Genomic DNA, 26,970 nt, shown 5'->3' with positions numbered 1-26,970 from the left:
TACTTTACATGAATTAGAAGGAAATTAAATAACAAACCAAAGGAAAGAGCAAAAGAAGAAAAAGTCTAAAGTATTAGTTCCTCATGTTTAAGAATAAGTAATGCATGATTTATGCATTACTTATTTAGGGGTTTCTCTGGGTTCCTGTTCTGATCATGTTGATCCAAGGTGAGTTCCTCTGGATTCTAAGTTTGTTCTAATTCCTTTTATGGGTTGCAAGATAATTATAAGTACTCCATAATTTATCATTTAGAAGCTAGAAGTAGGAAAAACTAATAGGAGTTTCTCTGCATTATAATCTAAAAAGTATAATATTGGTCAAATAGTGAGTACTCCACAATTTCTGAAAGTAATAAAATAAAGCAAGGCTAGAGAGACAGACTGGCTGAAATTACATATCAGGATAAATTATGCACATGTAGCAAATTTCAGACATTACAAAGACATGAGAATAAATGGAATATTAATACAGTCGGTAACTAATTGGATTATAATTATGGTAGTAATCACACTTTTTCATGGTTTTTGCAATTAGTGGATTATAATTAGATTGTAACTAATCATTGGATTTTAATCCAATGACAGGCGGTGAGATCAGGGGGTGTTTTGTCAGTAGCCATGCATGAGCGTCTTGTTACAGCCTGATAAGATGGCATTATCTAAGAGCAAGTCCTTGGAGAGTTTAGTCATATGGTCCACGGGTGACTCCAGGGAGGGAGCAGCTGTTTACCTAAACTCCAGGAAATTTGATAAACCCAGTCAGAGGTGCCAGATTCAGAATAAACAATTTTGTTTAGATGGTGCAGACTTAACATTTCCATCTGCCCTACCGTCTCAACCCGTACATCTCTGTTAATTCCAGTCATCCAAATTAGCGTGGTTGTTTCCACCGGGCCAAAACTAGCAACTTCTCCAAGATGGATTCCATCCTGTTTGTGTATTTTAGCATCCAAAGTTTGTCTCCAGCCTGCGCCTCTGTCCCACACCATGTCAGTCTGAGTAAGCTAGTCGGCCCAATCCGTCACAAATTTGTCAATATGCCAGGTATCTGCAAGCTCCAAACAGCAGAAATCCTGTTATCACGAATCCAAGTAAATCCAGGATGTATTCCACCAGGTGGGTCCCTGCGGGCAAGTGGGCTTTCCTGTGCCCAGTCTTCTTGTTGGGAAAATTTGATTAATAGCATTACTTAGGGACCAGTTAACCTTGGCCCCTAAGATCCATAATTTGTAGATTTGGGGGACGTGCAAAGAGAGGCTCCAAAACAGCAGAACAAAAACAGAAGACACAGCAGAGCAAGCAGGGCGAAGATGGAAAGGAAAGGAGCAGAGGACAAAAAGCATCCGCCTCCACCAGAGAGTAAGAAACATCAAATCCAATTAATTATAGATTTATATTTAATTCTAGTCATTCAGTGAAATCCAGTTGATCATGTGATCAGGTAGCAGTTAATCAGTTAATCAGTTAATTAAAAAACCGCCACAGCTGAATAATCTATAATCACTCCATCCTGAAGGTTCTGGAATCAGACAGGAGGATTATAATTTTTATTATGGGATGTAGAAAACATGGGGACAGCTGGAGATTATTCCTGGATGTGTTCGGTACCGAACAGCCGAACCATTTCAGCCTTTTAAACTAAAATAAAGAGACTGCAGTTTGCCGTTACACCACGAGGGGGCGGTAGTACACCTCAAGGACCGGATAAATAACAGGATCTTACGTCATCACGCTGTGCGTCGTTTGTTGTTTGCGGCGGCAGAGGATCGATGAGAGGAATTTAAATATGATACAAAGTGACTGAAGAGAAGAAGGTCCAGTAGAACCAGAAGAAGAACCACCAGTTCAGGTAGGAGTTCGAACTGGTTTCAGCTCTGATCTGGATCAGAACCGAGACAGGCAGAAAACCCGTCTCAGCAGAAACCAGGATCATTAAAAGTTCTGCTTGGTTCTGATCCAAATGTAAAAACTGCAGTCAGAACTGAATCTTGTCGGAACCGCTGAGGCCCTGGTTCTGGACCAGGAACCAGTTTCTGAACAAGGTCCAGAAGAACTAGAACCTTCAGCGATCCGGTTCTGGGTTCTGAGGAGGAGCCCAGAGCTGCTGGTCAGAACCAGCCTCTACGGTACCGGACAGGTTCCGGTGTTACGTCGGTCCCCGTTTCCCCATCAGATACGGTTCCGACTGCGTTATGAGCGCGTAACAAGCACGCGCTTTTTCAGCGCTGATCTAGAGAACTACGGACACCGGGAAAGCTCAAACAACGTGTTTCGGCGAAGTTGTCACACTTTTTCACGTTTTTGCAAAAAAAAAAAAAACAATTAAAAAATATAAATATATATATAATCAGTGGCGTGCGGTGAGATTCATAGCTGATGAGGCTCTGACTTAATCATAATCAGATTTACCAATATAGACTCCCTGCATGTTATTGTTTACTTAGGGAAATTTCACGCATGCGGACAAAGCTGGAGGGCAAAAAGACGACGTCATGCATACAATCTGCCGCCGTAGAATAATTCCGTTACTTCAATCAAACTTGGACATGTAGATATGATTAATTTCGTGCTGTGCTCCACAGCAAAAAAACTGATCGTTCAGGCGCAACTCAAAACCACGTCTTTCTCGCTCTCTGTATCAGCGCAGCGCAGACTCGTTGCCATAGCAACTGACAACATCACAGAAAATAAAACAACAAAAAAACCACTCAGATATTTCCCACACAAAGAGCAGAACATTCAGTAGCCTGATGTTGCAGTAGTTTGGTTTTAGGCTTAATGTTTATTTCATAAGATAAAATAAGATAAATCTTTATTGAACAACGAAATTAAAAAAGTGCCATCAGTCAGTGCATATGCTTAAAAACAAAAAATAGGGCGTGCCGTGGCGGTTAACGCGACCCATATTTGGAGGCCTTCAGTCCTCGACGCTGCCGTCGCTGGTTCGACTCCTGGACCCGGCCGCATGTCTTCCTCCCTCTCCTTCCCTGTTTCCTGTCAGTCTACTGTCATATAAGAGACACTAGAGCCACAAAAGACCCTGGAGGGGTAAAAAAACAACAACTGTGTCACAAGTCAAACACATTTCGCCATTATTAATAAGTGATGGTTGTGTAAGAGGAGAAAACTATAAATATATAGCTGCACTTTGCTATATGGCTAGCTCCAAGGCTAGCTCCACGGCTAGCTTGCTGTTATTGTCTCTTACTCTGCAGCTATGGAGTCACAATGTCTGGGATCATGACAGGAGCTGTTTCATACATCAGCCTCTCCGGCTATATATATATTAAAAAAATTTTTAAAAATTCCCTTCTCACCCACGGCGGGTGGTTCTTATCCTCTGAGCTCGGGTCCTCTACCAGAGGCCTGGGAGCTTGAGGGTTCTGCCCAGTATCTTGGCTGTGCCAAGGACTGCACATTTCTGGACTGAGATGTCTGATGTTGTTCCTGGGATCTGTTGTAGCCATTGGTCCAGTTTGGGGGTGACTGCCCCGAGGGCCCCGATGACCACAGGCACCACTGTGGTCTTCACCTTCCAGGTCCTCTCCAGTTCCTCCCTGAGGCCCTGGTATTTCTCTAGTTTCTCGTGCTCCTTTTTCCTGATGTTGCAGTCGCTTGGTATTGCTACATCTACCACAACGGCTTTCCTCTGTTGTTTATCCACTACGACAATGTCTGGTTGGTTCGCCATTACCATTTTGTCTGTCTGGATCTGGAAGTCCCACAGGATCTTAGCTCTGGCGTTCTCCGCCACCTTTGGGGGTGTTTCCCACTTTGATCTCGGGGTTTCCAGTCCATATTCTGCACAGATGTTTCTGTACACTATGCCTGCAACTTGGTTATGTCGTTCCATGTACGCTTTCCCTGCCAGTATCTTGCACCCTGCTGTTATGTGCTGGACTGTCTCAGGGGCCTCCTTGCACAACCTGCACCTTGGGTCTTGTCTGGTGTGGTAGATCTGGGCCTCTATTGCTCTGGTGTTTATGCCCTGCCAGTAATCAGATATATATATATATTAGTTTATTTTAATCACTTTGCGTAACAGTATTAAGCTGTTAAGCAATATATATATATATATATATATATATATATATATATATATATATATATATATATATATATAGAGGCTTAGTACTGTTAATCATTCTCTGTGTCTGCAGCTAGCACAGCCTGTTGTTAATGCTAATGTGAGTTAGCATTGATATTGATTTCAGTGGAGAAACAGTTTTCCTGTAACAGTAAGTTGTTTCTCCACCATTAGCACATTTAGCAGTGGTTACAGGAGGTTTATTGACAACACTAAGCCCCGGCTCCTGGCTCTGATTGGTTGTTTTTGGTGCATTTCTTCAGACAGCAACAGCAGCTCAGGGAGGAGGTCAACCTGTTCAGATGATCTGTCTCATAAACTGAACATGACACATTAGATTAACCTGTAAAAACATTTTATTCAAGTTAAACACTGCAGCTGGAATGTCAAAGTAAAATCTGGCACCAAACCTGTTCAGATCTTTCTGGTTTTTATCCTGAAAGGTCGAAAGATTTCCATCCAGAACCAGGTCATCCTCCTGAACTCTGACCTCTGTGTCCCTCCATGAACCCCGGCGACCCCAGCCCGTGTGGCGACGCGGCGGGCTCCATCCGGGAGCGGACCATCGCGGAGAACAGCCTGGTGGTTCTGCTGCAGGGCCTGCAGGGTCATGTGACCACGGTGGAGCTGCGGGACGAGTCGACGGCGGTCGGACGCGTCCTCAGCGTGGACGCCTTCATGAACGTCCGGCTGGAGGACGTTGTCTTCCGGGACCGGCGGGGCCGCGCCCTGCGTCTGCAGCAGCTCTTTGTCACGGGGCGCAACGTGCGCTACGTGCACGTACCCGACCGCGTGGACATCCTGCAGACCGTCCAGAACCAGCTGGCCCGGATCCACAGGGTCCGGAACTTCGCCAGCCAAGGCGGCGGGAGGAGAGAGTTCTGCAAGAACACCAATTGACCCGGTTTCACTATAGACCCGGTTCTACCAGGTGACCCGGTTCAGACTTGGAGACTATTCATCCTTGGTTCTCATTGGACCAAAACCAGAACTTTTGGAAGGATTCAGAACCAGGTTCTGATTAAAAACTGACTGTTTTTTTTACTGTTATTGATAATAAAATTGTCCAAAAATCCAGATTTTCACTGACTCAACTCCAGTCCGTTTGTCTAGTCAAAGTCCGGTTGGTGAGGTGAACGCTTATCGACCTCTGACCTCTGACCTCTGACCTCTGGTTCGGTTTGAATGTGAACACCAAGCGGACCAGAGACCGCTCCAAAAGCAGGAAGTGGACTACAGTGCAGGGCATTCTGGGTAAATACAACCAACGCTAACGTGTTAGCCTAGCGCTAGCAGCAGAAATGGCTCCTGGTCTTCAGCCAAAGACTAAAGAGAAATCCTCCAACACTAAAATCTGACGCCTCCATCTTGTTTCCATCTGGTGAAGAAGGAAGTTGCTCTCAGTGTCTTCAGAGGTTTTTGTGTCGTTTCCTTCAGTGGTTCTTGGTGCAGCGCCCCCACAGGCCAGGAGGGGAACAGGTTGGTTTGACTCGGAACCACAGCAGCTGGAGGTGGTTCTGGTTCTAATAGAACCGAGTCACACTGTTTGATGCAGAACGTTTAACTCCAGCATATCATAACCCGTTTCTTTGTCTTTTAAAGGGCCAGTATCGTGTAGAATCAACCATTTTTATGTTTCCATCACGTTTTCATGTTTTTCCATGGCATATTGCTTTGATTCTTTCATGTTTGAGAAATCCTTCAATCTCCATGGCAACCATTCAGCTGATAAACACCCGGGTGAACCTAGCCCCGCCTTCAAGGGCTCTTCCTCCCCCACTCAGCTCCTTCAGACTAGCCAGCAGCAATTAGCAAACAGCTGCTGATCTCATTATAGGAGCTGCTGCTCAGAGCAACGCTGGTAAAAACGCTAAAGGGTTAATAGAGGAGCCATGTTGGGACTACTTCCTGGAGGCGGAGCTTCAGAAAGAGCAGGAGCTTTTAAAGAGACAGAGGCCCAATTTCAAGGAGTTGAATTACAAAGTCAAATGTCTTAAGTCACATTTTATATATGCAGCATTTTTGTAACAATTGAATGTAACATAGTTACTGGATTATTCTATTAAAATGGCCCAATGTGGGGCGTGCTGTGGTGGCGCGGGGGGTTAGCATGCCCCACGTTTGGAGGCCTTAGTCCCGACGCGGACGTCGCGGGTTCAACTCCCGGTCCCAATGACCTTTACCGCATGTCTTCCCCCCTCTCCTCACCCTCCTTCCTGTCTGCCTACTGTAGAAAAAATACGAGCCGCTAGCGCCGCAAAAACTCTTTGGAGAAAAAAATGGAAAACAAAAAAAATGGCCCAATGTGCCTGGAAAACCGTACTGGCCCTTTAAATGTGAAACGATTAAAGTGATTTTTCTAATTAAAAGTGGCATTTGGGTGATTCTGACCCATTTGGGTTCGGTTCTGATTGCTGTTGAGTAATGAGTCAGGAAAACACGGCTGTGTTTGGTTTGTTGCTCCGGACGTAGCTGGGAATGTCAGGAATCCGGCTGTTTGTGCCGGGAGGAAGCGGTCGGAGCGCCGCGGCGGGAACGATTATATAATTATATGAATAATTAGAAAGATGAGTAAACTTATCTGATATTTCAGTTCCTTTTTAAATATATTTTTTCTCATCTTATAAATCTGTGCGTACGTCTTATAAGATAGTTTCATATTTGTGTGATCTGCTCCCACCAATAACTAACAGCTTGAAAACATTTAAAATATTTCTAAATGTTTTAAGTAATACAGTGAGTTAAAAAGAACATGCAGGACTTTTTACCGTATTTAAAACACTAATACTTTAGGATATTTTATCTCTTCTATATACAACAAATATTCATTCATAAGAACTCCCAAAAATGTATTTTTATTATCTCTTTTCAGCACATTTTTATTGCTACAAAAACATCATAAACTTTATTTTACCAACATTTAGGAATAATCAGTTACCGTCTAACCATTTTTTAATTTTGTAAATGAATTCCCATCCATCTGTAGCCGGTGATGGTCCAGAAAAATGGAGTTTTAAGGTGGAACAACAATAAAAAACAGATAAATGAATATATATGTGTGCATATGGTAATTTTAAAAATGTATTTTCTCTGTTTTACATTTATGACTATAATTTATGACCCTCCGTATTTTCAGGAGGGGCCGTGGCCCCCTCTGCCCCTCCTGTCAGACGCCACTGCTAAGCATTTATTTCTGTCTAAATAAAACAGAGAGAAAATTCAGCAGCCGCCCAGTTATTTCCTGTCCCACCCAAAGACCCGAGCAGAGCAGCGGCACTGGGAACAGACTGGGATCAGACTGGTCTGACTGGGATCGCCTCTCTGCTCAGCCTACAGTTTGAAGCTTTTATTTTGAAGGGTCTGCTCAGTTTGACAACCAGGAGAAACTTTTCTCTGCAGTTCTGGACCCGGTTCTCTTTCCTAAGCGGACGGGTCAGAACCGGACTGGACCTCCATCAGAACCAGGTGAGTGAGAAGGAGCGATCTGGGTTGGTTCCACCCTGACTGGGCTCATGTGGTTCTGGAAACATCCCGAGCTTTAATCCAAACCTGAAGAACTTCAGATCGGTCCAGAACCTTAGAGGAACCGGCTCAGTCACCCAGAACACAACTGGACCTCTCGACATGTTCAACGACCAAAACTTTCTGGCTCAGGCGACATTCCCCATTCAGAGCCTCGAGACGGGCTACAGGTCGGTACCGCTGAAGAACAGCTACAGTGAAGATCTGGAGTTGGCTTCTCTGTTGGTCCACATGGACCAACAGGTTCTGGTTCTTTAGTTCTCCAGGACTGAGAAGAGGTCCGGTTGGGTTCTACTGGAGCTCCAGTCAACTCATTGGAGACCCAAAGGAACCAGCTGGTTTAAACAGAACCTGACTGGGCCAGAACCGGATCAGATGATAAAAATGAACCGAACCTGTAGAGAGTTCAGATAAGGCATGTGTTGCAGCTTTAACTGACCGGGTTCGGGTTCTGGTTCTGGTTCTGTCTATTTCTACTCTGTAATTTGCTCTAAAACTTGCTTCCATCCGGCCCGGTTCCGTCTGGCCCGGTTTCTAACCTCTGGACACTTTAAACATCTTCCCAGATATCAGCAAAAATGTTTCCCGTCTGTCTCCTGTTGATTTCCCAGCCGGTCCGGTCGGTCCGGTCCGTTAACAGAACCTGGTCTTATGGTAATTTAAAGTCTAATTTCTGCTGTTCTGCTTGAATCGGGTCAGTTTGAGAACGCTGGTTCCCCGCTGGACTGGGCCAGGTTTACTTTAAATTACATGATGATTATTTAAATTCATTATTAGAGGAACATGTAATAATTTAATTGGGCCTTTTTGTTACATTTATCACATTTAATTATAACAGCACTGGTTCAAACCACTAACTACGCAGTTCACTGCGCTAAGCCTAGCGCGCTAATTATGACAATAATTAGCTAAAACACTAATGGTTTCATAATGGGCAGTAACTTAAATATCATTTGCTCAGTAATGTTTTGTTCTCTAATGTCCGCTTCTTTTGTTCCTGTATGTTTTGGGTTTGAAATGTTTTTGGTGAAAAAAAAGAGAAGAAAAGTATAACTGCTGCGGAAACTGTATTCAGACACTTCAAAATAAAAGCATGAATATAAACTCCATCTGCTTTAAGGATTCTTGACCAAAACTTCAATGCAGAAGTTTAACTTTATTCAGAATTTATCCAGAACATTTTATTTAGGGGAAGCTAAACGCTTTAAAAGTTAGCAAAAACACTGAAGCGCTAAGCTATTAGCACGTTAGCAGATTTAGCCCCCTTAGATTGCCGGGTTTTAGCCGGGTCTCCTGATGGTATCCGCCCAGAACATCCAGGCTCCGGGTGATATCACTGATCCAGAAGTTTATCCGGTCCAGAACCTGGTTCTGATGGTTCTGGTTCCCAGCAGAACTTGCTGGAAGTTTTCAGCCTCTAATGGATTGAAGCAGCCGTCTGAACTCACTGACGATGTTGGGTCTGGGCCGTGTTAATGGGCCGTGCAGACTGGTTCCGCTGGGCTGACTGGTTCCCATCATGGCGGCTCCCACAGCCTTATCATCAAAAACAAACAAACCAAAGTTTAAAGCGCCGAGGGTCTGAGGGACGTCAGGGGGGGAGGGAGGGGCAGAGAGGTCGGGGGTCATCTCCAGGGAGACAGCATCAGAAAGGAAAACATTCAGCTCCCACGCTCCCCACTGCTGGAACCAGAACCCGAACAGAACCAACGTGGGAAACAACGTCATCATGTTTCCAGGGAGCGGCTTTAACCATCAGAACCCGAAGGCCCGGTTGGCCCAAACATCCCGACAAAGAGCTCAGCTTCGGTTCGGTTCTGATCCAGAACTTCAGCTTGAGTCACAGAACATGTTCTTAACATGTTCCTAATCAGGGAACATCAGAACCATCTCAGTGGATCTTAAGGTCCAGTTTCTCCAGAACCAATCAGAGATGAGCTCTGCTCTCTGATTGGTCAGAAACCAGGAAGTTAAACTAGGATTGTGGAAAAACTGGAAAGTGGATCAGAATGATGACCAGGTCGGACCCAGCTTCCTGTTCCTGTGTTGGACTCAGTTCTGGAAGGTTTGGAAGTCCAAACAGGACTGGGTCTGGATGGTACCCATCAGAACCAGCAGCAGGTTCTGGACCTACATGCACTGATCTCTGCACTCTTCCAGGTTCTGGTTTTTGACCGGCTGGGAACCCGGATGGATCCGGTGAAGGCGGACATGGAGCTGCTGAGCAACAGCATGGCCGCCTACGCTCACATCAAAGGTCAGAGAGAAACTGAATATTCATTCAGGCTGATGGTAACTCAGTCCATCAACCAAATAGTTAGCATGCTAAATAAGCTAAACATGTACAAGCTAAGTATTTAGTCTGAATTTATTGTTAGCATTTAGTTTAGCTTCATTTAGCATGCTAGCAAATTTTGGTTTGTGTTGAGAAACGAGACATTTTCTACCTGCTGCTCGTCGTTCTCTGGTCTCCTCAGGTGTTAATGCAAAACCACAAAGTCAGCAGTCACTGTCAACGATAAAATCACACCGACAGCTCAACATGGTCGTCAGATACCAAGGCCAAGAAGGAAACATTAATTACCTGTGAAAAAAAAGCAAAATATGAAGACGCTCCTTCAGAGACCACTGAGTTCAGACAGTTCCACCCAGTGATCTGATTGGCTGTTTACTTATATATCAAGTAATGGCATCACACAGTTTCTACTGTGTGAGGCTCTAACGTAGCGTTTAGAGGTGAACTCAACCAGCCGTAATGAGGTGTTGCTGTTTGCAGCCAGAGGTCATGCATGTGTTACTGAGGTCAAGGTGAATCCTCCTGATCCTCCAGCAAACCAACAATAATGTTTATTTCATACAGAAACATTTTACTCAAGAAAGTGGGACCAAAGTTTATCAGCTGCCTGTATTTTTTATTTCAAACTGGTTCCTGAACCCACAGAGTTCTGCTGACCTCTGACCTCTGACCCAGGGCGTCAAACAGCAGATTTGATTCTAAAAATTAGCATGTTTCATTTAAAATCTTCAAACTCTTATAAAGCAGACATGAGCTTATTCCAATACCAAAACATCTGTTACACTCAACATTTTCTGATTAGTTTTCTACTCGTTTGATTATAATGAACTAAAACATTTTCAGATAAATTTATGATTTATACACTATTAGGAATGTAATTTACTATAAAAAAAACCTACTGATTAGACTAATTTTAATCAAACCATGATAATTATATCTAGGAAAATGTTCTATTGATTAAATGATGTATTGATTAAACCATGAGTCTAAATCTAACCTAAACTGATGTCGACTCTAAACAATCATAATCCTTCTAATATTTCAACATGTGCTAAAGTTAAATAGCATTAAAACTAGCATAATTAAACTAACATTTCCAACTAAATATTTTGTTTCAATATTTAAACTAAATGTTCATTTAGCAACATAACTATTTAATCAATCAACTCAGTAGTTAGCATGCTACATAAGCTAAATATTTAACTTGCGGCCAGATATTTAGCTTATTAAAATAATTAGTTTGAAGCTCTGACATTATTCCATGAATAACATAAAAACATGGCTTTGAAAATGTCATATTTTCCTCCTAAATGATTCCAGTAAGTCAGTTTTTGGCTGTAGCTTTGCAGCTGGATGTCTCTCTGCTCCAGAATGGAGTTAAAGTTTCTGTTACTGGATGAACCTTTAAAGTTTTTACTGTTTTAATTTTCTTTTGCTCAGAGTTACTGTCAGCTTCTAGATGTGAAACATCTACAGAACTCCAGAGTCTAGAAACGTTGTGCAGGTTCTGAAAAGACTGGATCATTTTCTCTGGAGCAGAAACTTCTCATCGTTACTTCCTGACCATTATGACATCAGCATGTCTGACCAATCAGAGCAGAGTGGGCAGTTCTTAAAGAGACGGTATCTGAGAACAGAACAGGTTCTGATCCGAATGGTTACCTGTCGTCTCCTCTGTGTTTCAGCCAATCCAGAGAGTTTTGCTCTTTACTTCATGATGGGCGTCTCGTTCGGACTCTTCGTGGCGCTCTGCCTCCTGGTGGCCGCCATCGCCTGCAGGTCCCGGCGCCACCGCAGGGTTCCTCCGGCCCCCGACAGGCGGCACCTCAAAGAGTCCAGCGACGAAGAGGAGGAAGAGGAGGAAGAGAGCATGTTTGAGGAAGACCGGGCGGAGTCCGAGGGGAAGGTGGCCCTGGGGCCCTTGAGTGACCGCAGCAGCCGGTCCAACGGGACCCTGAGGAGCCTCGACGTCTTCACATCCGCAGAGGAGCTGGAGAAGGCCCGGCGCCTGGAGGAGCGGGAGCGGATCGTCCGCGAGATCTGGAGGAACGGACAGCCGGACGTCATAGTGACCGGGACAGGAACCATTGGCCGGGTCCATTACCACTAACCGGGACAAAAACGACCAGACGGGTCTATTACCGCTAACGTTCCGCTAACGCTAACCGGAACAAAAACGATGCTAACGCTAATGCTAACCTGGACGATTGGAGGAGTAAAATTGCCACTGTTCTGTTCTGGAGATGAAGTTCTGCAGAACCCCCAGGGTCCAGAATGATTTTCTTCTTCTGCTGCAGTGAGACTGAAACTGCTTCCTGGGAATCATTGGGAGTAAACAACTTTCTGACTACTGTTTGTTTTTCTTTTCCCAGCTTGTTTACTGCATCACTTCCTGTGTTCCAGTTCTGACCGGGCCCTCTGGGGCCTCCGGGGCCCAGACTGGGCCGGATGTTTCTCAGGACCCTCCTGTGTCTCAGAGCAAAGATCCAGGAAATGGAGGATCATATTTTCACCGTTTCTCATTCATTTATAAATGTGTCAGTTTCAACTAAATATTTAATTAGCAAGCTAAATATTTAGCATGGAGAAATAATATTTAGCTATCAAGCTAATTAGTTAGCTTCAAACTTCAAATATTTAGTTTAGTAGTTGTAGCTTAATTTTTAAACTAAATATTTAATTGGCTAGCAGAAAATATTAGGCGAGTCAGAATTTAAGCCCCAGTTTTCTCTGACAGGCTGATAATCCAGATTATTTCTGTTCAGTTTTCATAAACGCCCCCCTCACAGAACAGCTTTCCAGGTTCCTTCAGCTTTTGCAAATTTTAGTTTACTCTAATTTTTGAAAACCAGGATAAAGACAGAACCCGAACGGAGCAGAAGGAGATCTGGAACCAGAACTAGTTTTCCAGACTGAGAAGGTTCTGAACTCGGTTCTGTCAGAAACTCTTTCCTCATTCAAACCAACCTGCAGCTTCCTGTCCATCATGAAAAGCTGCAGGAGCGTGCATGTGAGCGTGCACAACAGAGATAACAGGAAAAAAAAACAATTATCGCTCAGAACAGAATTTTCCAGGTTTTATTTTATTTTTCTGAATTTTCTCTAATAAAAAGTTTCCAGAAATCAAACTTCTACGTGAATCAACAGGTTTACAGAAATAAAGATGATTTTTTATTCCAGGAACATTTTCTGGGTTTAAATGTGATCTGACCCGACAGTGTGAATCCAGATCGAATCCAGATTTTCCTCCTGCAGCTGAAGTTCTAGAAAAGACCAGGAAACCCAGAAATGTCCCGACTCAAAGGAACATTTATTGAAAATAAAACAAATGAGTTTAAAGTAAAAAAGGTTCAGGCTGAAGCAGATGTCAGACAGTTGGTTCAGAACATGCAGGTCGGGTCCAAACAGCCTGAAACAGGATCTCACCAGAACTTTAAGCTAAATCTCTACAGCAGATAAATTGCTATGTGGATCTGGGCCAGTTTTACCACAGAGAGGTGTCGGCGGCGCCCGGGTCGCTGCTGATTGGTCCCGCTGAGCGGCGCCGTGCTAACAGAATCATGAACTGCGTTTTCACTTGTCAGCAGCTTTTATTCTCCTCTAAGGCACAAAAACGCTTTGATTTGCTGCAGAACATGAAGCTTAAAGTTCTCCCTTAAAAAGACATAAAAACAGAAACATGTCAACCGTTAGCTGGAAGATGGCTCCTCTACTTGGGGGTCCCGTCGCCGGAGGCCTTGGGCTCCTTGTGCTCCGCCTCCATGGCGTCGTCCGGCAGCTCGCCCTCCTCGCCGCCCTGGAACATGTCATGGGCCCACTTCGGGCTGCCGCCGCCGCCGCCGCCCTTACGGTACACGAAGCGGCCGCGACGTGCCGGGAAGGAGCCCCGCCCCCGGCCCCGGCTCTCCACCCAGGTCTTTTCTCCGTCACGATCGTCGTGCTGGAAGAGGAGGAGGAGGAGGTGAGGAAGATCACCGGATTAAAAAGTTAAACAATCAAAACCTTTACACCAATAATTGGGTTATTTTTCCTGTCAGTCAAATTTTAACCATGTTGAACATTCATTAGAAATGTCAGTTTCAAACTAAGCATTTAATTATCAGGCTAAATATTCAGCTAGCTCAGAGCTACGTGTCGATCTCAAACCTGAATAGTTGCTGTCATAAGCAAATAAACACGTAGCTTTAGCTTCAAACTGACGTTTATAAATAACACAAAGTATTGCTGTTACTTTTTGACTAACTTTACAAAACCTCCCAAACGATTCAGCCCGTCCTTGCAGCCCTGACCTTTGACCCTAGAGCCTGACGGGTATCTGAGGTGGAGGGCGTAGCTTCTTCTCACATATAAACAGAGTAAAGAGCTTCGCTGCAAATTGTTCTATTTTCTGAAGCTACCTGGTTTTAAATCTGTTTGGTTCATAAATGTTTGTATGTCTGATGCAGAGTCATTTAATTAAACCATAAGAAGCAAAACAAACAGAAATGTTTCTTCTGTTTCTGTGGTTCCTGATTAAAGCTCTGCTGCCCTCTGCTGGCCGCCACAGAAAGCACGCTGTAGAAACAGGAAACCCACCAGGTAGTACTTCCTGCTCTTGGGCGTGTACTCGGGGTCCCAGTCCTCCTCCGGGGGGCGCACCGGAGCGTTCAGGTTGGCCGGGTTTCCGTTGCTGTTCCCGGGATAATTCCCTCTGCTCCAGCCTCTTCCTCTCATCCTGGGAAACTGAAAGGAGAAAAAGGTCGTCGTCATCATCATCATCATCATCTTCAGCTCAACCTGACTCATCTTCATCATCATCAGGAGGAAGAGCCGAGAAACTTACAAATCCTCGGCCTCTTCCTCTGTCTGGGAAGTGGCCCTCGTAGTCCCGCGGCCCCCGGTCGGCGGGGCCGCCGTAGTCCCGCGGCGCGTAGCGCGGGGGGCCGTAGCCCTCCTCCAGATGCTCCGCCCCCTCCGCCAGGTACTCCTTCCCTCTGTAGTGGGGGGGGTAGGGCGACGGAGAGGAGGAGGAGGAAGAGGAGGACGGAGAGCGGTCACGCTTCTTCTTACTCTTCCTGTGAGAACAAACCAGCAGCTGTCGTCATGGTTACGCTCCTCCATGTCTCCCTTCAGCTATCAGGGAACACTGGCAACGCTTTGGAACAGTTAAAGTAAGGATCAACATCCTGCCGTGTCATGATGCTAACATTAGCTGCTAGTGTTAAAATCTAAGCCAGTTCAACATAGTATCCATTAAAACCCAGCTCTCTCTCACACAGTGTGACGTCTCCTCTGATCCAAACGGGAAGCAGTAATGGCGGCTCACGCTGACGTTGTCGTGTGATTGGTCAGTTTGAAGTTCTATCCAGGAATGTTTCTCCTCTAATGGTGCCATTCGCTCTGAGACATGAGGAATCTTTACCCTAAATAACTACAGAGATTATTAAATATCTAAAAACGTCCAGAGGTTGAAACCCGAGAGAACGCTTCGCTAAATGAAAATGGAGGACGGCAGACTCGCGGCCAGTTGGGTTAGGGTCGGCGCCGAGAGCAAAACGCTTCTACGAAAGTCCTGAAAAAACAGACTCTGAGCTGATTGGTCGACTTCTGATGACATATTAGAGTTCCCTTAAAGTTAGCATAAAACCGCAGTGTTTTATGCTAACAATGCTAACTGCTGCAATGCTAACAATTCTATTATAAGAATGCTAACCAGGCTAACTGCTGTAATGCTAACCATTCTATAGTAACAATGCTAACCACACTGCTAACAATAAAATCTGAACTATGAACATTTAATCCCTCTTTCTCACTCACTCACTCACACACACACACACACACACACACACACACACACACACACGCCTCCTCCCCTCCAAACACAATGCATCACATTCATGATTGGTTCTGACCGATGATCCTGGGTCGGACCGAACCGTCCAAGCTTTGGAAAATCTTCAGATCTGAAATCAAACGTTCCTGGTTGCTGCATCTGAGCTGAACCCAGATCCTGCTCTGGTTCTGGAGCAGCAGAACAAAGCAGCGGAACCTACTTGGACTTTTTGTGGTGCTTCCCAGATTTGTCGGCGGAGCGCTCGCGGCTGGGCCCCCGGGAGCCTGTGGGGCTCCGGCCTCCGTCCCGTTTGTAGTCGTGCTCCTTCCCAGCAAACCTCTTTCGTCTTTCAATATCCAGCCGCAGGTCCATGATGTCTCCTTTGAACCGTTTGTCCTGCAGGGAGGAGAGCGGTTAGAGGCTGTCCGTTAGCCGTTAGCGGCGGCTGCAGTGGGACTGATAATCACATGAATGCAGTAAATCTGAACGTTGTCAGGCAGAAACATGCAGTAGCTCGGAAACAAAGTGACACTGTCAGTTTGAGGCTGGATGGTTTTTCTGACAGGAAAAATACTTACAAGGTAAAGGCACTGATGTTGATCTGGATCATAATTCCTTTAAGCCTTTGCTCGGTTCGTTTAAACCCAATCAATTACCATATCTCATAGGCTGGGGCTTTCTTGGCACTTATTAAACACATTTGGGCTCTTTTGATATAGAAATATGCATCCTTTGAAAGAAAAGCACAAAGCTGAACACTGCTGCTCAGGACTGCCTCAGACTCCAACAACGGCAAATTTCTAAACGCTCGTCACCTTGTAGCTCGACTCGTCCACCTCCTCAAACAGGTGAGGGTGCCTCTTAAAGGCACTGGGGGAAACATCGATTCTCCTGCGAGAGGAAGAGCAGCGGTCAGCAGGGGGTGGCGGTGGGGTCAAAGGTGAGAGGGCGGAGCCGTACCTGTGGATTTCTGGGCTCTTCCTTGGCTTCATCATTTCTGCCTCTGCAGCTTTTCTTTGGTACATGGCAAAGCGCTCACTTAAAGTCATGTCTGAGGAGGGGAAGTGTTGAGCTGCAAACACACAGCAGTTAGTGACACACACACACACTGACGCAGGGCCTCGCCAGCCAGCGCCCCGCCGAGCCGCCGCCAGCGCTACCTTTGATGTAGTGAACGATGGAGACGATGTGCTGGGCGAAAAGCTCGGATGGGCTGCGGCGCAGCTGGGCCGACTGGATGTGCTGGAAGATGGAGCGAAACTCTGGATCCTTCTTGGAGGAAAGCAGCAGGTCGCGCTGCGCCAGGCGCTCCTTCGACACAGACGAGCTGAGAAGAAACAGATTCACTAGTAACAACAAAACATCACAATATTCATACTCAGAGCGTGAAACTCATCACAGTGATTTATTTCATGTCGTTGACAGAAAATCAAAGTCAACATTCAGAGTCTCTAATGGAAACTCACCTCAGCTGCTGAACTTTAAACCAGGAAAATCAAGTAGAGAAAATATGTTCAAAAACTAAAATCACCAAAATCTTTTTTTATCTACTCAACAATAAACCAAGCATGAACTATTTAAATAATCAGATTTGTTTTGTAGGAACAGGACCACAAAACTTCAAATGGTTGTCCGTGTTAATGAAAGGCTTCCAGTTTTTATCATTCTGGTCCAACTGATTAAACTTACAAATAAAAACAGGATGTTGGTCAGTATTCATCTGAAAACACTTCCTGTATCCAACCAACTGAAAATTCAATTAAAAGCAGATTTTGGTGCTCCAAGTTGAATAGATGTGGTCCAAGTTACCATGACAACAGAAGGAAACCAGAAGATGTTGGACAGCTTGCACCTAACATCTTTGGAAGTAGATTTTGATTTAAGTTTAATTTTGTCCTAATTTATTCTTTAATTGTGGTCAATGTGAGACACTGAATTAAGAATTTACCTGGAATCATCAAAACTACAAGAAATAAAAGATTGAAATCTTTTACTCTGTTGAATTTATAAAAATGACCTGTCACTTTCTGAAATGATTGGAGAGAAATATTGTACTTTTATGTAATATTCTTTTTTAAAAAAAACATATTTGTAATTCGGATTGTCCTTTAAGGTTCTTTATAAAATATTTCATAACCCTGATGCATTCTGTGATTTTTATCTTGTTTCTGCTCTAAATTGTGTCAACTGTACAGGAAACTAGATGCGAGTCTGGTCTCAGTGTGTTGTAATGCTGCTGTTCTCCTGCAGGGGCAGCAGAGGTTACCTGGCCGTCTCCTCTAAGCAGCTCATCTTCAGCTCGAACTCCTCCCTTGAGGCGGACAGGCGATGCGGAGGAGATGGCTCCAGAGAGGGGAACGCGCCGGGGAACAGCGGCCGCTCCTTCTCCTTGGATGTCGTTGGAGGACTCAGGCTCCTCTTGGTCTTCTCTTTCTCCTTCTTCTCCTTCTTCTTGGACTTCTCCTCCTTCTTGGATGAGTGTTTGCGACTCCGGTACAGCTCTTCCTCTGCTTCATCAACAGCCTCTTCTTCTTCTGCATCTCTGCGGCCTTTCTCTTTGGCCGACTGATAGGATGTGGAGTAGTTCGGCTCGTCGCCCCATTTACCAAAGATGTCGCGCTCTGTAAGGACGGGTTTGCCATCGGCGTTTTCGTTGATGATCCGGTCCTTCAGGCCCTGCGACTCCAGGAACTCCTCCTCCCCCGGGTCAAAGAAGGGCAGAGTCTTGTCGTCTTTGGGATCAGCGTATGGAGATGCGGAGATGCTGAATATGTCGGAGGACTTGGAGCTTTTCTCAGGGTCTGCGTCCTTCTCCCGGCTGCTCTCCTTCTCAGCTGCTTGCTTCTTCAGCTGCTTCTCAGCCAGGAACCTGGAACAGAGACTCAGGTGAGGTCAACAGTCAGGAGGAAGTTGATTGGATGAAAATATGTTGGAAATGGACATACTTTTTAAAAGCTGCGGAGATCCCAGCGCTGTCTCCAGGTTTGGTGTCGTCCTTGGAGAAGAAGCCGAAGCCGCTGAAGGAGGCCGTCTGTCCAGACTTGGAGGGGCTCTTTCCTGGAGGCGTGGCGGAGCCGACAGTCTTCCACATCTGACCGCCGCTGCCTTTGGCCTCCAGGTCCAAGGTGTCCTCCTTTTTGGAGTCCGGACTGCGCTGCTTGGGGCTGGCATCATAGTCGATCCACTTCCCGCCAGACGTTTTGGCGATGACGGTGCCGTCGGCGGCTGTTGCCGATTTCTCTGGCTGGCTCTCCGGCTGCTTGTCTTTAGAATCCTTGGACTTCTTCCGACTTTTGCTGTCGTGGCGTCGGGATGAAGATCGGGAACGGGAGCGGGACGAGTAGCTGGAGTGGCGGGACTGGCGGGACCGGCCGGAGGATGAGCGGTCGGAGTAGCGGGAGCGGCTACGGCTTCCTGAGCGCTTCTTGGGCGTACGGGAGCGCGAGTAGGGCCTCCTGGGGCTGTGGTGCTCCTGCCGGTCATGCCAGCCTCCGCCTCCGCCTCCGCCTCCGCCTCCGCCACCCTGCCAGTTGGACTTGTAGCCATAGCCTCCCCTTCCTCGGTTCTGGTAGTGGCCGCGTGGGTAGTAACCACGGTTACGGCCGCGGTAGTAGTACGGCCGACGGTAGCCGCGGTTGTAACCCCGGAAGCCTCTGTTGTTGCCCTGGTAGTCCCGGGACGGGTAGTTCCTGTAGCCCGGGGAGTGGGAGCGGGAACGGGACCGGGAGCTGGAAATGGGATGAGAGACGGACAGTCAGGACCAACCGGACACGCTTCAGCTGATTGGACCAATCAAAGCCCTCCAGCAGGTCAAATGTAGAGCTGTAACGATTCCTCAAGTGATTCGAGTACCTCTATTATTAAAATACCTCGAGGAAACTTTACCTGCCTCGAAGCTTTGTTAAATTATGTTTTATTGTTTAGCACACCGTGTTCCAGCCGGGTCGTCATTTCCTTTGTGCAGCGCTCCCACTTCCGCCTATGAGTTGTTGACGAAAGCCAAGTATTAGCAGCACAACGTCCAATTTTAAATTTTGGCCTGGGAGGATTTTACTGATTGATGATAATGTCTTGGTTTTTCATGTTTTTCAGGGGAACAATAAGCATCCTTAAAATAACTGGCGCAATGCCTGGAGTACGGCAGCCTTTCTCTGCCGAGAGCTGCTTCCTGGTGGCCAGTGCTCAGAGCGAACGGCGGGGACGACCGCAGCGGAGTATTTATACAGGTGAGTCGATAGACTGAACACTGCGGGCGAAGCTTTACGGAAGAACCGGAAATTAAAATGGGTGGCGGAGCGAATCGTGGCGGTAAGAGCTGGCAGAAGAGTTTCTCTGATGAACAAAAGTGTCAAATCCCGTCAACCAGCAGAGGCGGGGACGTTTGTCCCGTCAGGACAATAAACCTTCCTGCCGTTTTCTGAGTGGAAGATCGAAGTTAATTTATTTTAAAATTCCTTCCTAAATAAATCTGTGAGTTTTGCTCCTTCATCAGCCTGCTCAGGAGGAACTCATTAATCACTCTGATCGTTCTGCGCTCTGACCAGCTGGAGGCGCCACCACAGCAATGTGCACTGTAAAACATCATGGGCCTCATGTATAAAACACTGCGCAGTTTTCACACTAAAACTTGGCGTACAGACAAATTTAGAAAAGTGTGGCGCACAAAAAAAGCCAAATGTATAAAGCCTTGCTGCTCACCTTTCCTTTATACATCCTAATTTACAGGAAGCAGAACGGATGCTGGTCCGTCTGTCACCTCCATAAATACATCTTAATGTAAATTAGTATAAATACCCCGAGGTCTGCCGCCACATGAAGCAGTAACCATGGCAACGGCCTTGTTTGTAGCAGTATAAGTATTTATTATAATAATTATTATATATTTTATTTAAAAGGTGCTTTCAGGGCACATAATGTCACCTCACAAAAATAAAATCATTCATTTTAAAGACAAAAAAATCCAAATAAAAGAATAAATAAAGATCTGGTTTGACTTACTGAAGGTTCACCTGCTGCTTGGAAAATTAAAATAACATCAACTAGAAAAAGGTTTTGATTTTAACTCAGAAATTAAAGTTCAAGTTGATTTAACAACAAGAGATAATCTGTCTAAATTTTTGTAGATTGTTATTAATCTTAACGTCAAACAGTCCTCACCGAGATAAACAATCATGTTTCTGTAATATTTTCACTCATCAGGCTATAATAGGTCATAATTTTAAGTTCAGAAAAATGGAGTAAACATTCATACATCTGCACACTGACAGCTGTATGATAAAAATATTTGATTGAATGACATTCAGATCCGTGTAACACCGCCGCAAAGCATCCTGGGAAATAGTTCTACTCCAGCCTTGTCCTTCTTTCTGTAGTTTTAACTCAAATTAAAACTTCTTTTACTCAACATTTGGAGTTCATTTGGAAAAAGTTAATAATTTACTACTGTAAGTTTATCTTTCACAAACTCATGTTTAAGTTTAAAATCTAAAACTTGAAGATTTCTTTGGTTTAAACCAGTGGTCCCCAAACTACGGCCCGCGGGCCAGATGCGGCCCGCCTCCACATTTGGTCCGGCCCCCTGAACAATACCAGAGTATTTTCATATATGTGCATTTTTATTTGATAAGTTGGACTTTTGCAATAAAATGTTCCTTAGTAATGAACTTTATTTATTATTAACTACTAGTTAGTAACTATTTTATACATGCATATAATTGACCCTAACCCTTTTTTTTATGTGGAGAACCCAGTGTTATTTGGTTATTATTTATTTCATAAATAGTGTTATTTCCTAACTTTTGTTCTCTGAAGAATCCAGAAAAGGTTATTTGATTGTGCTTTCTGAAAAACAATACATTTTTATGTTTAGCACTCTTACAACCGTCACACTTTTTCTGTTACAAACTGACCCCGGCCCCCATCAGAGAAGGGACAAGTTATGTGGCCCTCACAGGAGAAAGTTTGGGGACCCCTGGTTTAAAGAGTCAAAGTCATTGGCCAGCTGGATGTTTTACAGTGCAGCATCGTTCCTGGTTTTAAACCGCTTTCAGAATTACAACCGGGCCCAAAAGAACCGCTGCGATTCTGCTGGACCGGTCAGACGGCACCAAGACGTTTAACTGCTAAACTATCCAAAAACATGAGGTCACAAGGTCAATGAAGGCCCCAACCACCCCCCCTCCTCCACAGCAGGGGAGATAAGAGGGCAAAGGGCAACTAGGCAGTTTGGCCAATCATTGACCAGCAGGAGGGAAGATCTGTTTAACCCGTTAGAGCCAACATGGAGGCATGTACAGAGCCTGTAGGAGCTCAGTGGGTCCGTCCTGAGGTTCAGACCGGGTCCGTAAACGGGTTCTACCTGTAGTGGCGCTTCCTGGATCTGGAGCGGGAGTGGCTTCGAGACCTGGACCTGGAGTAGGACCTGGATCTGGATCTGGACCGGGATCTGGGTCGGGACGGAGAATCCAGAACCTTGGACATGTCTGCAGTCAGACTGGGTTGATTCTGTCCTGAGGAACACAAACACAGCCATCAGGGTGAGAGCGATACTGGCGGTACCGGCACCGGGGGATCCAACTTGGTCAGAAGAGCAGGAACCAGAGTGGACCTTAACCAGAACCCGGTCCAACAGCAGAACCTTCAGATGGAGCTGGAAGGGAAAGAAATCTGAGGCTGATGGAGAATCAGAGGCACCTGCACCGTATACTGCACTGCATCACATGCTGCATCACAGGCTGCACTGCTGCATCACATGCTGCACTGCATCACATGATGCACTGCATCACATGATGCATCACATGCTGCACTGCTGCATCACATGATGCATCACATGCTGCACTGCTGCATCACATGCTGCATCACAGGCTGCACTGCTGCATCACATGCTGCATCACATGCTGCACTGCATCACATGCTGCATCACATGCTGCATCACATGCTGCATCACATGCTGCACTGCATCACATGCTGCACTGCATCACATGCTGCATCACAGGCTGCACTGCTGCATCACATGCTGCATCACATGCTGCACTGCATCACATGCTGCACTGCATCACATGCTGCACTGCATCACATGCTGCATCACAGGCTGCACTGCTGCATCACATGCTGCATCACATGCTGCACTGCATCACATGCTGCACTGCATCACATGCTGCATCACATGCTGCGCTGCATCACATGCTGCACTGCATCACATGCTGCATCACATGCTGCGCTGCACCGCATGCTGCACATGTGCATCACATGCTGCGCTGCACCGCATGCTGCGCTGCACCGCATGCTGCACATGTGCATCACATGCTGCGCTGCACCGCATGCTGCGCTGCACCGCATGCTGCACATGTGCATCACATGCTGCGCTGCACCGCATGCTGCGCTGCACCGCATGCTGCGCTGCACCGCATGCTGCGCTGCACCGCATGCGGCGCTGCATGCTGGTCCTATCAGCAGTTTGATTCCGGTCCAAACATGCTGAATCATGATTTTATTTCCTAGTAAGGAGGATTATTTCCATCTCAGGCTGCAGTTAAATGTTCATTAAAAATCTATTAGGATAAAAAAGTGGCATTATGCAGATTAAAAAATGCAACTAAAATAATTTAATTAAATTTCCAAGTAAAAGAAATAATTGTGTATTCCAGTTAACAATTAATAAATGACTCAATTCGTTGACAATAATTTCAATAATCGATTCATGAGATTAATTATTTAATCAATGTAATCATCAAGCTGCCATTTCACATTCAACATTTTTTAGTGATATTTAAAAACCAAATAGAAACCTCTCTACATCCGACCCAGAGCAGGAAGTAACAGGAAGTAGCAGGAAGTAACAGGAAGTAGCAGGAAGTAGCAGGAAGTAACAGGAAGTAACAGGAAATAGCGTTCCTCCTGTGAACGACACCAAACTGCTGCTGCAGCTTCATCTTCCTTAGTGACCCATAAACCAGCCTCCGCCTCCATTGTTTCTCTGTTTTAGGTCTGCCTAGTAACAGTTGCTATGTACCAAGCAGGCGGTCATAATGGTTTCTGTCCATCAGTCCTGAGACCATATATTTACATACAGCACACAGGAGGAAGGAAGATGTTTTAATTTCATGAAAATAAAAGGTCACATGATGCTAATTTAAACATCTGCTAATAACAGAGTCAGCTTCTATGATTAAAAATACAAAATAACTACAAATTAATGACTTTGTTAGTGCTGCACAGTTTTACAGGCAGCACTGCAGGATTTTTCTATTTCATCCTCAGATCTGCCATGTTGGATCTAAAACGGCTTCATGATCAGAACATGCGGCTCCTGGAGTCTGCAGACGGACACCCGACCCAACAGAACCAACAGAACCGCCTCTCTGAGCTCCACTCAGTGATCTGTGGCAGGAAGCCATCTTGAATTGCCTCCTTTTCCAAACAGATTCAGAGTCTATGTTCATATTCTGATCAGTTTTAAACCAGATCAAACTAAGATAATCCAACCAAATGGTGAACAGGAATTAGAAATATAATCTCGCCTTCAATCTGTTTCTATTCTGATCCAGTTCTGGATTATGGGATCCATAAAACTGTGATCATGTTGGGCGATCCTGATCAGCTTTAACATTATTTCCTTCATTCCAGACAGACATGTAGATTATTGTTTAGATTTTGGTCAAAACTGTTTCATTTACCAGAACCAGATAGTCCGCAAGTCAATATTTACAACTAGCTTTAACCAAAGATGATCATATTTGGAAGCCAGCGAGGCTAAAGGCAGCAAGTCTTCATATAAACGGTTCATACACATAAAGCAAAACGCATTAATGTATTAAGTTTAGGCAGAACAATAGGATTATCAGATTAAGTGACTTTGTTCTCAACTATAAAAATGTCAGAATATTCATAGACCCAGGCCAGAATTTGTAAGTAGTTTTGGGTCAAAACTTTCGGTTCTGATCCAGGAACCTAAACTGGCTCAGAAATCAGCTTTAAAACGTCTGATCATCCAGAACCTGAAACCAGTTAAAACTTCCAGTTTTTCACATTAAAACAGTAAGTAAAGTCTGGAAAATGTGCCCCAATGAAAACTGAAATCCCTGCAAATCCAGATTAAATGAACCAAATCCACCCCAGGGAGTTCTGTTCATCTCCGCGGCCAAACCTTTAACCGTTAAACCGATCAATGTTAACCAGGTTCTGAATTTAACTAGCTGCTCGCCCGGCTAGAAAATAGACTCGCCCTACCTTTCTCCTTCTGCAGATGTTCTGGTTCTGTTGATCCGGATGAGAGTTCTGGGGAGCCGCGGAAGGTTCGGGCCCAAACGCCTGCAGCTCCGCCGCCTCCTTCCTGGTTCCTCAGCAGCCGAAGCTAACGATGCTAATAGGCTAGCTGCTGTCGGGTTAGCCGTTGGCAGCCCCAATAAACAGCAGAAGGTAAAAACAGGAAACCCGGAGGTCCACTGCTGTGTTCCGGCCCATAAACATAAACCAAACGTTGTCTCTGCTGGGAAATTGTAGCAAAAAGCTCGGTTCTGGTAGCAGCGAAGTTCAACGGCTCCGAACCAGCGAGCTGACGCTAGCTGACGGTAACAGGCGGTTTGGCCAATTCACGCGAGACTTTGTGTGAGCGCAGCCTGGAACACGAACAGAGCGGGAAGAAAGAGACCGGAGACATTTTAGTGCCAAACACCCCGGAGGTCACATAGCTAAACTAGTCTGACAAACGCCAGTAAGGTCAAAATAAACTAAAGTAGAATAGACGTAACCTTTATTATTCTACATTGGGGGAATTCAGCTTTAACAGCAGCATCAAAATATATAGACAAAAGATTAAAAAGGTGTTAAAAATGTTAAACGGGATAAAATATTAAGATTAACAGTAATAATGGTAATTATATTGTTAAAGATAATAAATGAAAAAATACCCTTAAGTTAACAGAAACAAAAAATATCCTGACGGGGTGACTTTAAAATATTTAATGTGTGTGTACTGAACATTAAGGAGACAACAGGCTATTTACAGTACAATATATCATTACAAAAAAAAGATATTCAGTAACAGCAGAGATGTTATGTTTTAAAAATATAGCAAAAACAGAACAATGGGTCGTGAAAATGCTGTGATGACTAGTCTGACAGCTGCAGGGAGGAAGGATCTTCTATAAATCTCTTTTGTGCGCCTGGGATGCAGCAGTCTGTTCTTAAAGGAACAGGTCAAAATAACCGAGACTCGTTTAATATCATTTTAGTTCAATCCTGATTAAGGGAATAAACTTTTTGTTTTTCAAAAGCTCAGATCCAAAGACAAAAACCTAGATCAGCAGGAGTAACTATTTCACATTTATAACAAACTTAAAAACTGTATGTAAGCTGTTTTCTACTGTTTCACTATATCTTTCTGTTTTAACAGAGTGACAGAAACCTGCAGAGAGCTCAGAGTTTCAGCTAAAGTGATCCTGAAACCAACAACAGACCTGCAGGACGATGCCAGAGAAATCCACCAGCAACGTCTCCATCAGCTTCAACCTGTAACACACGGAGGATTCACCAGCCTGGTAATGTTTGTCAGTCAGTTTGGCTCGTTTAGAAATTAATTTCTATCTAAAATTATTTCTGATTATTTCATTTAAAATATTGAAAAAAGAGCTAATCTCTGAAAGTGATACTGATAATTAACTATAAAAGTGTAATTATTGTTTCTGTTCAAGCAGACAGTAAAGGTTATTGACCTGCATCTCCATGGAAACACCTGAAACAGTCTGCATCATTTTCCTGCAGGTTTACCATTTAAACTCTGTTTTATCCTCATATAATCATAATTTTAATTTAAAAGTTGAATGTTTACTCATATTCTCTCAAAATTAATGCAAAGATCAAAACAAAAGAAATACTGAGATTTCTATTTCACATTTAACTGATTTTTTATTTTTTTAATCAGCTTTATTGCATTTATTAAGATCTTCCTGCATGTCAGGAAGATCTTTACTTTGAATTATTTTGATGAAGCTTTTCATGTCAAACTGGATCTGCTCTGAAAATCTTAGCTGATTATGGAAGAAATCCTCCAAATGATTTTTCTGTTTCCTCAGTTCTCCCTCTAAGCCCCGCCCACTCCTTCTTTTAAAGGGCCAGTATCATGTAAAATAAACTGTTTTTTAATCATGTTTTTTCCTGCAGTGTTGTTTTGATTCTTTCATGCTTGAGATATCCTTTAATTTCCATGGGAACTATTCACCTGGGTGGACCTAGCCCCGCCTTCGAGGCGTAGCT

General features: G+C 44.7%; 3 protein-coding genes across 7 annotated transcripts; 2 read left to right on the top strand and 1 right to left on the bottom strand.

Annotated features, from left to right (window-relative positions):
- The first annotated feature begins 1,761 nt into the window (after positions 1-1,761).
- lsm10 (LSM10, U7 small nuclear RNA associated) lies at positions 1,762-5,164 on the top strand. Its single transcript, XM_023345095.1, has 2 exons — positions 1,762-1,849; positions 4,531-5,164. Exon 2 carries the CDS (start codon positions 4,592-4,594, stop codon positions 4,985-4,987), a length of 396 nt encoding a protein of 131 aa, XP_023200863.1. The 5' UTR covers positions 1,762-1,849; positions 4,531-4,591; the 3' UTR covers positions 4,988-5,164.
- LOC102235860 (protein eva-1 homolog B-like) lies at positions 1,762-13,097 on the top strand. Of its 2 annotated transcripts, none has more exons than XM_023345094.1 (3): positions 1,762-1,849; positions 9,770-9,866; positions 11,591-13,097. In XM_023345094.1, the coding sequence occupies exons 2-3, from the start codon at positions 9,800-9,802 to the stop codon at positions 12,013-12,015; spliced, it is 492 nt and encodes a 163-aa protein (XP_023200862.1). In that variant the 5' UTR covers positions 1,762-1,849; positions 9,770-9,799; the 3' UTR covers positions 12,016-13,097. The 2 variants fall into 2 exon arrangements, with proteins under 2 accessions (XP_023200862.1, XP_023200861.1); XM_023345093.1 differs by lacking the exon at positions 1,762-1,849 and adding an exon at positions 6,384-7,552.
- Positions 12,970-25,303, bottom strand: thrap3 (thyroid hormone receptor associated protein 3). 4 transcript variants are annotated; one of them, XM_023345089.1, is made up of 11 exons: positions 24,946-25,303; positions 22,076-22,226; positions 18,663-19,445; positions 17,984-18,586; positions 16,878-17,044; positions 16,678-16,789; positions 16,533-16,608; positions 15,938-16,113; positions 14,728-14,959; positions 14,481-14,627; positions 12,970-13,845 (listed from the first exon to the last, which is right to left on the bottom strand). In XM_023345089.1, the coding sequence occupies exons 2-11, from the start codon at positions 22,195-22,197 to the stop codon at positions 13,615-13,617; spliced, it is 2,649 nt and encodes an 882-aa protein (XP_023200857.1). In that variant the 5' UTR covers positions 22,198-22,226; positions 24,946-25,303; the 3' UTR covers positions 12,970-13,614. The 4 variants fall into 4 exon arrangements, 3 of the variants coding, with proteins under 3 accessions (XP_023200857.1, XP_023200858.1, XP_023200859.1); XM_023345090.1 differs by having other exon boundaries at positions 22,076-22,221; XR_002753705.1 differs by lacking the exons at positions 12,970-13,845; positions 14,481-14,627 and adding an exon at positions 15,160-15,847 and having other exon boundaries at positions 14,869-14,959.
- Positions 25,304-26,970: the final 1,667 nt, after the last annotated feature.

This window comes from Xiphophorus maculatus, chromosome 13, assembly GCF_002775205.1.
Source record: "Xiphophorus maculatus strain JP 163 A chromosome 13, X_maculatus-5.0-male, whole genome shotgun sequence".
Classification (NCBI taxonomy): domain Eukaryota; kingdom Metazoa; phylum Chordata; class Actinopteri; order Cyprinodontiformes; family Poeciliidae; genus Xiphophorus; species Xiphophorus maculatus.
This window is presented reverse-complemented; position numbering and strand designations above follow the sequence as displayed.